Genomic DNA, 13,287 nt, shown 5'->3' with positions numbered 1-13,287 from the left:
TTTTATCTCAGCAGTGTTCATCAGTGGCAACTAATGTAGCTTTGAATGCAAAAAAAATAAAATAAATCAACATCCAAGTACCGCTGTATCTTAAATTCTAAATGAATATTAAAAACAAATGAGAGAAAAAGAAAAAAGAAGCCACAAATGAAAGAGATGGCTTATTCTCTGATATCTTGTATAACTCAGGCCCTTTTGTCCTTGCAGTATACAGGGGCCGAAGTTTTGCATTAAATTTGCATTCAATTTAGATTCAGATTTGCATTATAATTTTTTTTTTTTGGTGACCTTCCAGAACACATAATACCACAGAATATCAGACAAGTGCATTCATTAACATTTCTTTATGCTAACACATAAGTTTCAAAATTTGAATGGCAAAGAATAACCCAACCCAGACTCATTGGAAACACGTGCCTCTGGCAACATTTCTTCAAAATGATAATACATTGTTTCTTGCATCTCTTTCAAAGTAAAATGTCCAGTGAGTGGAGCTAAAAGTGCATTCAGTTACATCATAAACATATGAACGTGAATCTGGCAATGTTTTATTACGTTAGTTGCTGTACGTAACACGGCAGTTTAAAAATTAAATGTCTGGTGAGTGTTGCTAAAAGGTAATGCTCTATCATGATTAAAAATAATGTAACAGTGACACAATCCTACCCTAAACTAACCGATAGCATTTACAAAAGTAAACAATAAATAAAAATGCAATTTTTTAAGCAACCATGTAATTTTAGCTTGTGTCTACAAGTGTTGAGCTGTTTTATTGTAACGGCAATGCTGTACCAGGTGAGCTACTAAGCAAGTTTACTACACCAGAATAGCCTAGATGTGGAGATGGATTTGTTATGCAAACGTAAAAAAAATATAATTTTTCAAGTCATGCACGATGCTAAAAGTGTTCTGAGGTCATAACACATTTTGTGCAAGAAACTGAACAAAAATAAGTCTTTATTAATAAATAATCTGCCCCTGTAATAAAAAAACGTTTCCAAACACTGCTCCCATCTACTATTGGTTTGTCAAAATAGATTTACTGTGTGCTTTAGGTCATTGTCATGTTGCATGGTAAACCGTCTTCCCACTGACAACTTTCTGGCAGAGGGCAAAAGATTTTCCTCAAGAATTTGACGGTATTTTTCCCAATCCATTTTTCCTTCTATCCTGACAAGTGCTCCAGTCCTTGTTGCAGAGAAACACCCCCATAACAGGACATTACCACCACTGTTTTTGGATGGTGAGCTGTATTGGATTTCCACCAGACATATCGTTTAGTGTTAAGGCCAGATAATTCAATTTTAGTCTCATCTGACCATAACACCTTTTTCAATATGGCCTCAGAATCTTCAAGGTGCTTTTTGGCAAAGCTGACTGCATGTGGCCTTTCTTGAGGAGCGGCTTTTTTCCATACAAACCACATTTGTGGAGAATTTGTGATATTGTTGTCACATGCACACAATGACTCTTTGTCATATATTCCTGTAACTTTAGAGTTGCTGTAGCCTCTTGGTCGCCTCTCTGACCAGTTTCCTCCTGGCTCTTTCATCCAGTTTGGAGTGACATCCTGATCGAGGGAGGGTCTGTGTTGCACCAAATACCTTCCACTTCTTAATAATAGACTTCACTGTTCTTCTAGGCATTGATAAAGCCTTTGATTTTGATTTTTTTTTTGGTATCCATCTGCTGACTTGTGCCTTTCCACAACTTTATCCCGGAGATCTTTTGACAGTGCCTTGCCACCCATAGTTGATTGTTTGCTTCATCATTCAAAATCAGCTCCAGGAAAGCTATTTTCATGCTGAGCTAATCAAAATGACCACAGCTGATCACAGTTTAACATTTTTAGGAGGGGGTGATCCTTTTTCCAACTCATTGATTCTGTTTTTTATTTTATTTATTTATTAATTTTTTCTGACATGTTGGTGTTATATCTTTCACTTGGATGTTATAAGTTGCACTTAGTAAATACAGCTGAAAAAAACTGTGTTTGTCTTCTTTTCAGGCTGCAAAGCATCAAAATATGATTATTTTAAAGGGGGTGATTCTTTTCTATACCCACTGTACATTTCACTTTTATTAAAGGTTCTAAATTAATTACCCAGTTGACTGCTTATCAGATTTTTATTCTTTCTTTTTTTTTCTTTTAGGAATGAACCTGAGCGGGTATCTGAGCAGTGGCCGTAGATGTTCATATTATGGCAGTTTTATAGCACCCAATGTAAATGTTTGAGAAAACAGATGACATATGGAGTCCTGACTGAACTACTTTGGATATCACAAATCTCAAAGGTTTCCCATTTCAGAAGTTAAAAATGATGTTCACTACGCTGCGCTGGGTGGTACTGGTGGCCTTCATCTTACTGACCATTTGTGGAAACGTGCTGGTTTGCCTGGCTGTGGCCACCAGTCGGCGTCTGCACCAGATTAGTAGCTGTTTCATACTCTCACTGGCTGTGACAGACTTGCTGCTGGGTCTGCTGGTACTTCCGCTCTCTGCCATGTTGGAATTACACAATGGGAGATGGCCTCTTGGGGGTGTTTTTTGCAATATCTACATCTCTCTGGATGTGATGCTCTGTAGTGCTTTAATGCTCACTCTACTGGCCATTAGTGTTGATCGTTACCTTGCCATTTCTAACCCTCTCTGCTATCCCAGGAGGGTCACACCTCGTCGGGTGGCGATCACTCTGACTGCGATCTGGACATGCTCTCTGGCTGTGTCCTTTGTGTCTATTAACCTAGGCTGGAACACACCTGACTTCAGAGTACAGAACTTGGACTGGGACATGTGGGATGAAGGAGGGGAAGGCAGGACCTGCCGCTATGAATGGAATAACAATTATGTGCTGCTGAAAGCCTTTCTAATCTTCTACCTCCCTCTGCTGGTCATGTGTGGAATGTACCATCGTATATTCTGTGTTGCACGTGAACAGGTAAGTTTCTCCACTTAGGTCAATGACATGACAATAATTTTGGGGTAAATAAATTAAATTTAGAATAAGTTCAGGAATATATATATTATTAGTATTATATTTTTATTATTATTGTGCACACACTTACCTGTCTTACCCACTACATCTTATTTCATTGCATCCCTCAATATTTCTAGCTTTCTCACTGTCTCTTCATGTCCCACTTTTAGGTGCGGCATATACGTGCAACCACTCCTTCCTTTGCGCAGGCTGCAAACGCAGTTGCCACTGCTCGGGAACACAAAGCCACAGTGACCCTGGCCGCAGTGCTTGGTGCCTTTGTCATTTGCTGGTTCCCCTATTTCACCTACTTCACATGCATGGGCATGTGGGCAAAGACCCACCCAAACAAACTGACCGACTCTATTGTTCTTTGGTTGGGATACCTCAACTATGCTCTGAATCCTATTCTTTACCCAGCCTTAAACCGGGATTTCCGTCAGGCATGTGGACAGCTGCTCTGCTGTAGACCTAGCAATCAGGGGGAACTTGTGTTTTGGAAATTCTGTACAGAAGATGTGTACTAGCGCCCCCTACCTTATAACAATGAAAACATTCTCGGAGCACAACTATAGCTCTTTTTCTAAGTATAAGTCAAGTATACTTAAATGTCATTTTAAGTATATTTGTGAGAAGTACATAAAAAGTAAACTGAAAGTATACTTTCCTATTTTTAGTTTAAAAGACGTATACTAATAGCACACTTGAATAAACTTATTTTTCGTAAGGGAACTGCCGTTTCTTTATCCCTTTTAAATCCACATAATCGAATCTTTTGGCACCAGTAATTAAAACTCACCTCACACTGCAGTGAATACATATTACATCAAGTATGCTAATATATATATATATATATATATATATATTAAAAAAAAAAAGATGATTAGATGATAAGAATGGGCTGCTGGAGACTGATCAATGGCAATGAATAACAATATCAGACTCAAATGTGACTTAAAAATCCAAAATGTATCATGGGTCAAAAATACATAGCCTACTGTTCTGACAATGTTTAGGACATTACTTTTTATTAACCTAATGAATCTATGACTATGCTATTCTATGTGATACTTAAAAAGTAAGAATGTAAAACCTTTTTCAATAATTTAGTTTGAGAACGTCCTTGTTTCAATACTTCAAGAGAACGACCTTTAACATAAATGTGTGTGTTTTATGTGTTTTCTCCTACTACTAGTAGTCTTCCTAGGAGTTCCTAGCTAAGGGTTTTAACTTACATACATTTAAATTTATATTTGAGAAGTAGCATTGTATAATGTTGAAGTGATTCACAATGTTGTCTGGGTACTTTATCAATCACATACATTTTCACTGCTGAAAAGCTACATGATTTCAAAAATAGTGTTGCCCTTCTGCCTATCACTGAAAATTGAATAAAAATAGATTGTAACTGCATGGCAATAATGCACAGGAATTCATCTCAAACCTGATCAAACTAAACTTTACAATTTAATTTATTCTGGAATGGGATTAAGTATTCTGGGTATGCCTGTACATCATTGAAGATCACAAACATGGATGGGTTGTTAGTTTTATCTGTCACACTGTCATAAAGATGAACTCCTTTTGAACTCTTTTTTGGAGGAGTATGAAGACCTTTTTTTCCCTTGAGTGAAGTCACCAAAAAGCACTCTGGCAAGGTACGTGCGTTTATGTCCATTGGCATCAGGTTTAAAGTAGCCTTTGGCTGAGTAACTCTGGTCCACAGCAAAATATGTATCATTCCCATACAATGCTCCTAAAGACAGAATAAAAGTCTGCTAATCCTAAATACAAACATAGGACTTTTGAATTGGAAAAGACTATGATACATGTTAGCTAGTACCATGCATGCCAGCGAAGCTGCGATTGTTTATCTGATCAGTCGTATTAGGGCCAGTTCCATGGAAGAGATGCTTTTCGTTGTTTTTGTGCTTGTTTTTAACTTCCAGTTCCTTCTTTTTGATCATGTAGTTTCTCCAAAGTGTGCTGTTCTGGACTCTTTCAATCTGTGTAGAAGACAAGAATAAACATTCAGCCTAAGCAATCATTACATCATGGTACAAAATTACGAACTTTCAACTTTACACACATTAGTTGTATAAGTTTGGGTCAAATATAAATGTTATAGTCTTACTTTAATGATATTGCTGGATAGTCCTTTTTTTTTTTGACTATCCAGGACTATCCAACTCTTTTTAATAATAAAACAAATCTTTAAAAAAATTAAAATTTAGTAAGGCTTTACTGTTACTCTTGATTTGCACAGTTGTTTGGTGGTTGAAGGACTCTTCCAAGTCACAATTGGTGAAAGCATCAAATGCTTTTAAGTTGCGACCACTTTGATATTTCCATTCAGCTATACTGCTGGTCTTTATTGCCTCCCTTTTTCTGTTTTCAATCCTTTCCACTTTGCGGATAATGTCCAGAATACGACTCTCTACAGTGTAAACAAATCCTGTCAGGCCCTTCAATGTGTTGACAGAGTATTTTCCTTTCTTCTCAATTATGACACTTACTTTGAGCTCCTTTTCCATTTTGCTCAGTATTTTTAATTCCTCTTTGGTGAAATGAGCAATGGTTGGATCACATATTGTGTTATTTATTTGCTCCTTGTTAATCAAGCTGTCGATCATGGCACTGGCCTTACTCAAATACTCTGGTGTCTCACTGCATAGTTGAAAGACAGCTGGCTTGATTTATTTAAACAAAATGTTTTTACCTTTTGTCCAGTTACATGTTTGTTAGAAAAAAAATACAGGTTGTTAAAAGTATAATATAGTCAGACATGAGAATAAAAGTTTTCATTTTTCAAAATTCTTTCTTTTTTTATTTACTGACCTTTAATCCTGCTAATCGAGCTTTTCTTTGACTTCATGGTACTTTTGAGCATGCTTTGATGAAAATCAGCCAACATACTTGACTGGAGTATAAGGAACTCCACATTTTTTACATGAACTGGTTAATTTTTGCTTGCAAATTCAACAACTGCACTGATCATTGCATCTGCAACATCAGCTGGATTATCTCCACCTTGACCTAAATGATCAATGAAAAAAAATTAGGGTAAAAAAAATATAAAATTAGTAAATAATATTATATGAAATATTAATTACTGCAAGATGTCAACAAGAACAACCATTTAGCTAGGTAACTACGGACATGCACACTGCTGGTTTTATCATAAAAAAGCATCACATGTGCCTAGAGCTGGGAAGGCAACAGAAGAAAATCTGCAATTCTCGCATAGCATCAGAACAGACAAAACTTTATGCTGAATTTCACTAGTAGACTAGTACATCCAACAATATGTATGATTTATTTACATGGAAGATTGCCAGATGAGGTCACAATCTCGGTTTCCTGATAATATGCTTCTCTAGCTGTGGAAAAAAGCACATACTAATGATCAAAGATTTAATAGACCTCTCTTAAACTATAAATCAAAAATGTTCAACTAAAAGTTCATAAATTAAACAAATAGCACACCATTGGCAGTTGCATTAGTGTAAAAGTAAAAGCATCATTATTATTTATTTGAATTCGAAATTATGAATTGAACTTAAATGATTTTGCATTAAATGCATTCAAATGAATATATGAAGTTGGCTTAACCTGATTTTAAAGAACATTTCTTATTTGAGGAGTTTGCATCAGTTTTTTCTTTGTTATGTCCCCTGATGAAACCTCCAGGGTCAGATGACCTATTTGCAAAGTATACACCTTAAAACAACAGGAACTGGAGACTCTATTCTTTGACTCTAAATATAAAGCAACAAAGAAGAGACATCTCGGTTTTTTTCTAGCCAAATATTGCCAAAACATCTGGTTTTATAGTTTTAATTATTTGTATTTTTGTGTAGTCATCCTCTGTACCTTGAGAAAAATCATCCTTCTTCTCTTCCAGCATGTCATCTTCCTGGAGTACTACCACACATCCATTTTCCCTCGCAAACACTGAGAGAATAATTTCACCTTTCTCCATGAAATACTTCTTTGCTCCTGCCTTTTTAATGATCAGTGTGTCCGTTTAGAGAGCATCTGCCAAGGTCTGAAAGAAAGTCACAGCTGGCTGGACAAATGTATGCACTCCAGACAGTTTGATCCTGGGTCTCTTTGGATCAAAACTCACTTGTCTTTCACCTCATTAGACTTAATAAAATTCTGCCAGTCTTGTGATTTTCTGTCTTTTATGAATTCAGCCACTGCATGTGATTTGACATGAACAGTTTCTTCAACTGTAGTCTGTGATTTATTGCTTTTTTCCCCTTCTGTTTAAAATTGTACAAAATATTTAGTCAAAACAAGATCACTGCTAGAAATTTAAGATGTTTAACTGTAACCATGGGCACAACAGTGTGCCTCAAGCTATCAGATTCATCTGCACAGAATAGCTGAGCCAAACTAATGTAATTACCAAAACAATGTTCCCCTGCAAGTAATTTTTAGATTTTATGTTTCATCCGCCAGAGGACAAAAAGTTACATAGTGTAGCTTTAAAAGATTTGTCCAAAAACACCAATTAGTTAATGAACCTAATAACTCTAGCTCATGTTCACTGGCACTGAGTAAGCAGACCTGGGATGTGTTTCCCAAACAATGACATAACTCACTGCTTATCTTCCAAAGAACAGTGCAGCATTGGTGAAATTAACTAGCTTATCATAGTAACATGGTCTCATCTTCGTCATTTGAACTATGTTAATTCCACAATATTTCACCAAACGTTAATGATGTCATGTGCATGTGGTGGAGTAATTCTGCTAATTAATTCAATAGTTCATTTAAAACAAACCATCAGAAAGCTGTTAATTTTTTAAATTGTGAATTTTATTTTTTCTCCACAACTTAATTTTTCTGAAATGCTGCTGCAATGAACATGGCATCTGAGGACTACTTCACTATTTTGAGGACTACTTCATCATTTTGCTTTATATGATGTTTGAATCATCATGGGTCCCTCTTACATCATACTCTGGGGTTCCCTAACATGTGATGAGCCATTGTGATGTGATGAGCCATTACATTATGACCACCCCAGCCTAGATCAATGAGCGTGCCTGGCAACCGAATGTTTCACCGACCATTATACACACCACCCGAGGACCTGCTTTCGGTCAGTAGAGTGTTCAGTGTCAGAATGGGAAAAGCTGCCAATTCATCAGAGTTTGATAAAAGACAAATTGTGATGCCACACTGCTTCAGGACTTCGATCTTGGAAATGGCGTGCCTTGTGGGTTGTTCACGGGCTGCTGTAGTGAGTATGTATCAAAAGTGGTGCACGGATGGCCAAATGACGAACCGTCGCCCAGCCATGTGTCGTCTTCAGCTCACTGATGCCGGAGGGGAGCGGAGAATGTCGCGCATTGTTCACAGTGACCGCAGGGCCACAGAAAGACAAATCACGAGCAGCTACAACAGTGGTGACCAGGGCAATGTGTCACAGCACACAGTTCATCGCAGTCTTCTGAATATGGGCCTGCATAGCCGACGACCCAGCCGGGTCCCCATGCTAACTGCACGCCATCGCCAACAACGCGTGAAATGTGCCCAAGATCATTGCGATTGGAGTGTGGATGATTGGAAGTGGTCTGGTCTGATGAATCAAGATTCCTGGTGCATCACGTCAACAGGTGAGCGCGGATACACTGATTACCAACAGAGGCTATGGCACCTGGATGCACTGTTGGGCGGACACAGGCCAGTGGTGGCGGTGTGTTATGCTGTGGGTGATGTTTTCTTGGGACACTTTAGGCCCCATTATCCCAATAGCACACTCCCTGACAGCTGTCAAGTATCTGAACATCGTTGTGGACCAAGTGCACCCATTCATGGCAATCGTGTTCCTTGCTGGTGATGGCCATTTTTGTTTTATTTGCGCACAATAAGTATTCTCATATAATTTTTTAAAAATTACAGCTGAACCACTGATGTTCTATTTTAACAATGTCCTTACTACGTTTCTGGGCCTTGAGCATGCCAGTTCCGTTGCTGTCTATGCAGGGTCAGAAAGCTCTCGGATTACATCGAAAATATCTTAATTTGTGTTCTGAAGATGAACTTATGGGTCTTATGGGTTTGGAACGACATGACAGTGAGTAATTAATGACAGAATTTACATTTTTGGGTGAACTATCCCTTTAATGTTTTGTTCTTGTACTTGATTCATTTTGCTTATTTTGAGTATTGTGCAATGTGATTTTTCTTTGTTTTTTCTTTTTTCTTTGTAGGAGCTAAGTGCTTCCTGAAGCAGGCTGATTCCCTTATTGAATGGGAACTCACACTGCGTCCCCTAGAGGACACTTTGGGGAACTCCATCAGCATGACCGGTGTCTGAAGTGCATGTGGAAACACGACAATGAACTTGAAATTGGCCTACCTTACTGGTGCGACCACGAGTATAAAAGGGCACCTGTAGAACACGCCATTAGCTTTTTGTCTTCAGGAGCCATTTGTTTGTGTATGTTTGTGAGAAGGACGATATATACTTTAAAAAAAAACCTAGGAAAGCATGAGTGAATGGAGATTTAAAAGATATGTCTCACCGTGTGAAAGATTCTTCACACCCGGAAACCAAGCGTCTGCGCCCCGCGGTGCTGGACCCACTGCTGCTGAGGCAGAGTGCCGTCTGCACTCGTGGGGCTCGCAGTTAGATCTGGCTGACGAGCTTGGGGTCAGGTCTTTCCCTTTCTCAATCCTTGGTCGCCAGTTCTGTTGCTCTTGAGCTGGATCTGGAAGCCAGGCCTCCAGTTTCTTTCGAGCCGGCGGAGAGCATGTTACTTGGCCGGTCTAGCTCCGAGGAGGTAGACGTGACAGGAGACGAGGCAGACGCTATATCTCTACCCGCCTCCTCCTCGTTCTTAGAATTGACAGACAGTTGACCCTGAGAGGTCAAGTAAATATATACAGCGGATCTAAATATTTATAATTAATTATAACTAGTTATGATTAATTATTCATATTTCCCCATGAGCTGATTCGCTACATCACCGACGTATGAGGAACTTCTGGACGTCATGACCCGCGCCACTGCCAGGCTGAGCCTGGACTGGCCGGCAGAAACGCAGGAATGCACTCCCAGCAGTCGTATGGATGAGCACTTCCTAGCTGGTCATAAACGCTCCACCCCTCAGAGCCTTCCATTCCTTCCTGAGCTTCACAGCGAGCTGTTGAGGTCGTGGAGGAATCCTTTTTCTGCCCGCGTCTTCACCCCCAGCAAATCCAACAATGCTAATGTGAAGGGGCTGGGAGACAGTGGGTACACGAAGATGCCTCAGATGGAGAAAACCCTTGCAGGTTACCTTGCACCTCCCCAGGCATCTTCAAGGAAGGCTCCTACCCTGCCCTCGAAGCTGTGCCAATTTACATCTAGGCTCATGGGCAAGGCATACGCGGTGTCTGGGCAGGCCGGCGGTACCCTGCATACCATTTCTGTATTGCAGGCATACCAGGCGGACATGCTAAAGGACGCTGATGCGGTGGCGGGGCGTGGCTCCTGATGAAATCAAGGAGCTCCGCCGCTCATCCGATCTGGCCCTCCGTGCGACCAAGCAAGCGGATCGTGCCATCGGCCGCTCGCTTGTGGCTCTGATTGTCATGGAGAGGCATTTGTGGCTTAACCTGTCAGAGCTAAAGGAGAAGGACAGGACCTTTCTCCTTGATGCCCCGGTTTCGCCTACTGGACTTTTTGGAACTGCTGTTGAGACAGTAGTCCGTAGTTTCAGAGAGGCGTAGGTTAAGTCAGCGGCGTTTGAGCGCTACATCCCTCGCCGTAGGCGGCGTCCTTCCATTCACCCTCCTGAACCTGCTGCTGGGCCTAGCTGGCGGCAGGGTCAGAAGGCGAGTGTGGCTGCGAGGGCCCTGCCTCTGAAGAGCCAGGATGCTGGGCAGCGGCCTCACCCGAAGCAGAGACAGGACCTCAGGGAAGTCATCGAAGCTAAGAAGGGAAAGTCGAGACCCTGAGGTCCCATGTCTTATTTATTTTATCTCCGAGGCTTATGATTGGAATTTCTGTTAGCCTTTTGTTTCAATCTGATTCCCTTGCAGTTCCTTTACGAACCTCGGTTTGGAAACTTTGATTAATTTTATGCACTTTACGTTGTCATTTACAACTTTGAATATATATTTTACTTTCTTTTCTAACTACAATTTTTGGCATGTAATTGAGATCTTCTGATTTCAGCTTGTAGTTTTTACCCAGCTTTGGTTGTACAATTCAATTCAAGTACTTCGAATGAGTTAAACCTGTATCCTGTCTTCTGAGTAACACTGAGAAGGTTGTACAATACTGCGGTTTCCCCATTGTACCACACTTAGAGCTCTGAGACGTGTTAGAGAAGGTGGGCTATCCAGCGAATCGCGTCCCACTTCCTCAGCTATTATCCTCACTATGTTAAGAATTGTTTTATGGGTTTAAGAAGATGGGCAGTATCGCAGCTCGCATTCCCACTTCTTAATCCGTTGCGCAATAGGACAGAGCAGTTTCCCCTCTGTACTGCGCTTGAGATTGTGAGATGTATGCGGAAGGGGTGGGCTATTCCGCAGCTCGTGTCCCCCTTCCTCAGCTGTGATCCTCACAATATTATAATGGTCTAAGGAGATGGGCAGTATCGCTTCTCGCGTTCCCACTTCTTATAATATGTTGTACACTTACAACTGTGAGATGTCTGTGAAGAGAGTGGGCTATTCCGCAGCTTGCGTCCCACCTCATCAACTGTGATTCTCACAGTGCTATGAATCTATAGAAGATGGGCAGTATTGCAGCTCGCATTCCCACTTCTTAATCCGTTGCACAATAGGAAAGAGCGGTTTCCCCTCTGTGTTACACTTAAGACCGTGAGATGTGCGCTAAGAGGGTGGGCTATTCCGCGGCTCACGTCCCACTTCCTCAGCTGTGATCCTCACAACGTTGTGCATGGGAGGAGTATGTGATGAGTGTGGAGGATTATGTGACTGTTGCTGGTGTGTGTCCCTGGGGATGAGGACTCCTTTGAGTATTTTTGGTTTTTGGCTGCCGTTAAGGCACTCATCCCTTCAGCATGGCGGCATGGGTATTCGTTCCCCAAAGTGTCCTCTAGGGGACACAGTGCGAGTTCCCATTCGATAAGGGAATGTCTCAGGTTACTCATGTAACCATGGTTCCCTGAGAAGGAGAACGAGATACTGCGTCCCCTTGCCATGATTCAGGCATTCCTGTGCACATCTCCTTCAGCCAAGGAAGCTAATGACGTGTTCTACAGGTGCCCTTTTATACTCGTGGTCGCACCAGTAACACGGCATAGGCCAATGTCAAGTTCATTGTCGTGTTTCCACATGCACTTCAGACACTGGTCACGCTAAAGGCGTTCCCCAAAGTGTCCTCTAGGGGACGCAGTGTCTCGTTCCCCTTCTCAGGGAACCATGGTTACATTTCACCAGGGGTTGTCATTTTTGCTATGTCACTATTGCTGTGTTATTAGGCTTGTTTGAGATGCATCGGCGCAGCGCAGAACGATCGGATTGCTCTCGCGGTACTTTGATGTCATACACCGATCGTTCTGTGCAGCGCCGATGCATCTCGAACAAGCTTATTATTTGCAGTGAAATTTGTGGGTGTGATTCTGATTGGCGAGGTTTCTTTTTTTGTAAGCCTAGTGCTGTACTAGCCCACTTTCTACAACGGAAGCCTCATACACAGCTGTTGTTTAATTTTTATTTTTTTCTGTCCTCCTTGACCAATGACATTTTATGGTGCTGACTTCTAGTTTTAAATAATTCTTGGCCAATCGTTTTAGCTTTAATAAAGGTTATTTTTGTACAGAAACTCATGCCTCTTGCCTATTTTTAAGTGGAACGTACATGTGCCTTCATTTAGGTTGTGATATTTAAGGGGGGTGTAGTCACCACAAATCAGCCCCATGCTACATTAAGATATTTTCTGTTTCAGCTTCCGTGGACGAGGCATAGATGAATTTTCATGAGTATCCCAGACACGGGATGCGCATAGCGTGCATCTGAGAATTTTAGTTCAAGCTAGTTCAAGCTAATTTTGCAGGGCAAGTCAGTTTCATGTCATTCATCTTTGCATGGTTATGTCAAATCAATAAACAAAGAGGAGGTCTGGCTGATAAATCATATAGCTTTGCAGTAGAGTGGAGTGTTGAGCTCTGACAGCTTGTAATCATAACTAATTAACAATAATTGAACATTCAAGATTAATACAGACATGTTTATGTTGTCTTTTCTTTTAGGAGGAGGCACGTTTTGATGTCATTAGTCACTCTGATCACCTGGTAGCCTACGTCTCAAATCATCATATCAATCCATGCTGAAG

General features: G+C 40.7%; 1 protein-coding gene across 1 annotated transcript; it reads left to right on the top strand.

The window, feature by feature from the left end:
• The first annotated feature begins 2,318 nt into the window (after window positions 1–2,318).
• Window positions 2,319–4,093, top strand: LOC107742384 (histamine H2 receptor-like). Its single transcript, XM_016555333.1, has 3 exons — window positions 2,319–2,939; window positions 3,149–3,485; window positions 4,089–4,093. Exons 1-3 carry the CDS (start codon window positions 2,319–2,321, stop codon window positions 4,091–4,093), a joined length of 963 nt encoding a protein of 320 aa, XP_016410819.1.
• Window positions 4,094–13,287: the final 9,194 nt, after the last annotated feature.

This window comes from Sinocyclocheilus rhinocerous, unplaced genomic scaffold, assembly GCF_001515625.1.
Source record: "Sinocyclocheilus rhinocerous isolate Xijiao unplaced genomic scaffold, SAMN03320098_v1.1 scaffold1127, whole genome shotgun sequence".
NCBI lineage: Eukaryota > Metazoa > Chordata > Actinopteri > Cypriniformes > Cyprinidae > Sinocyclocheilus > Sinocyclocheilus rhinocerous.
Note: the sequence above shows the minus strand (reverse complement) of the source record. Positions and strands in the feature narration are given on the sequence as shown.

What these genes read in the sequence shown, in the direction of transcription:
- LOC107742384 (XM_016555333.1), top strand. Translation starts at nt 2,319, where the DNA reads ATGATGTTCACTACGCTGCGCTGGGTGGTACTGGTGGCCTTCATCTTA. An exon ending in TCTGTGTTGCACGTGAACAG is followed by an intron (nt 2,940 to 3,148) that starts GTAAGTTTCTCC and finishes TCCCACTTTTAG; the next exon opens with GTGCGGCATATACGTGCAAC.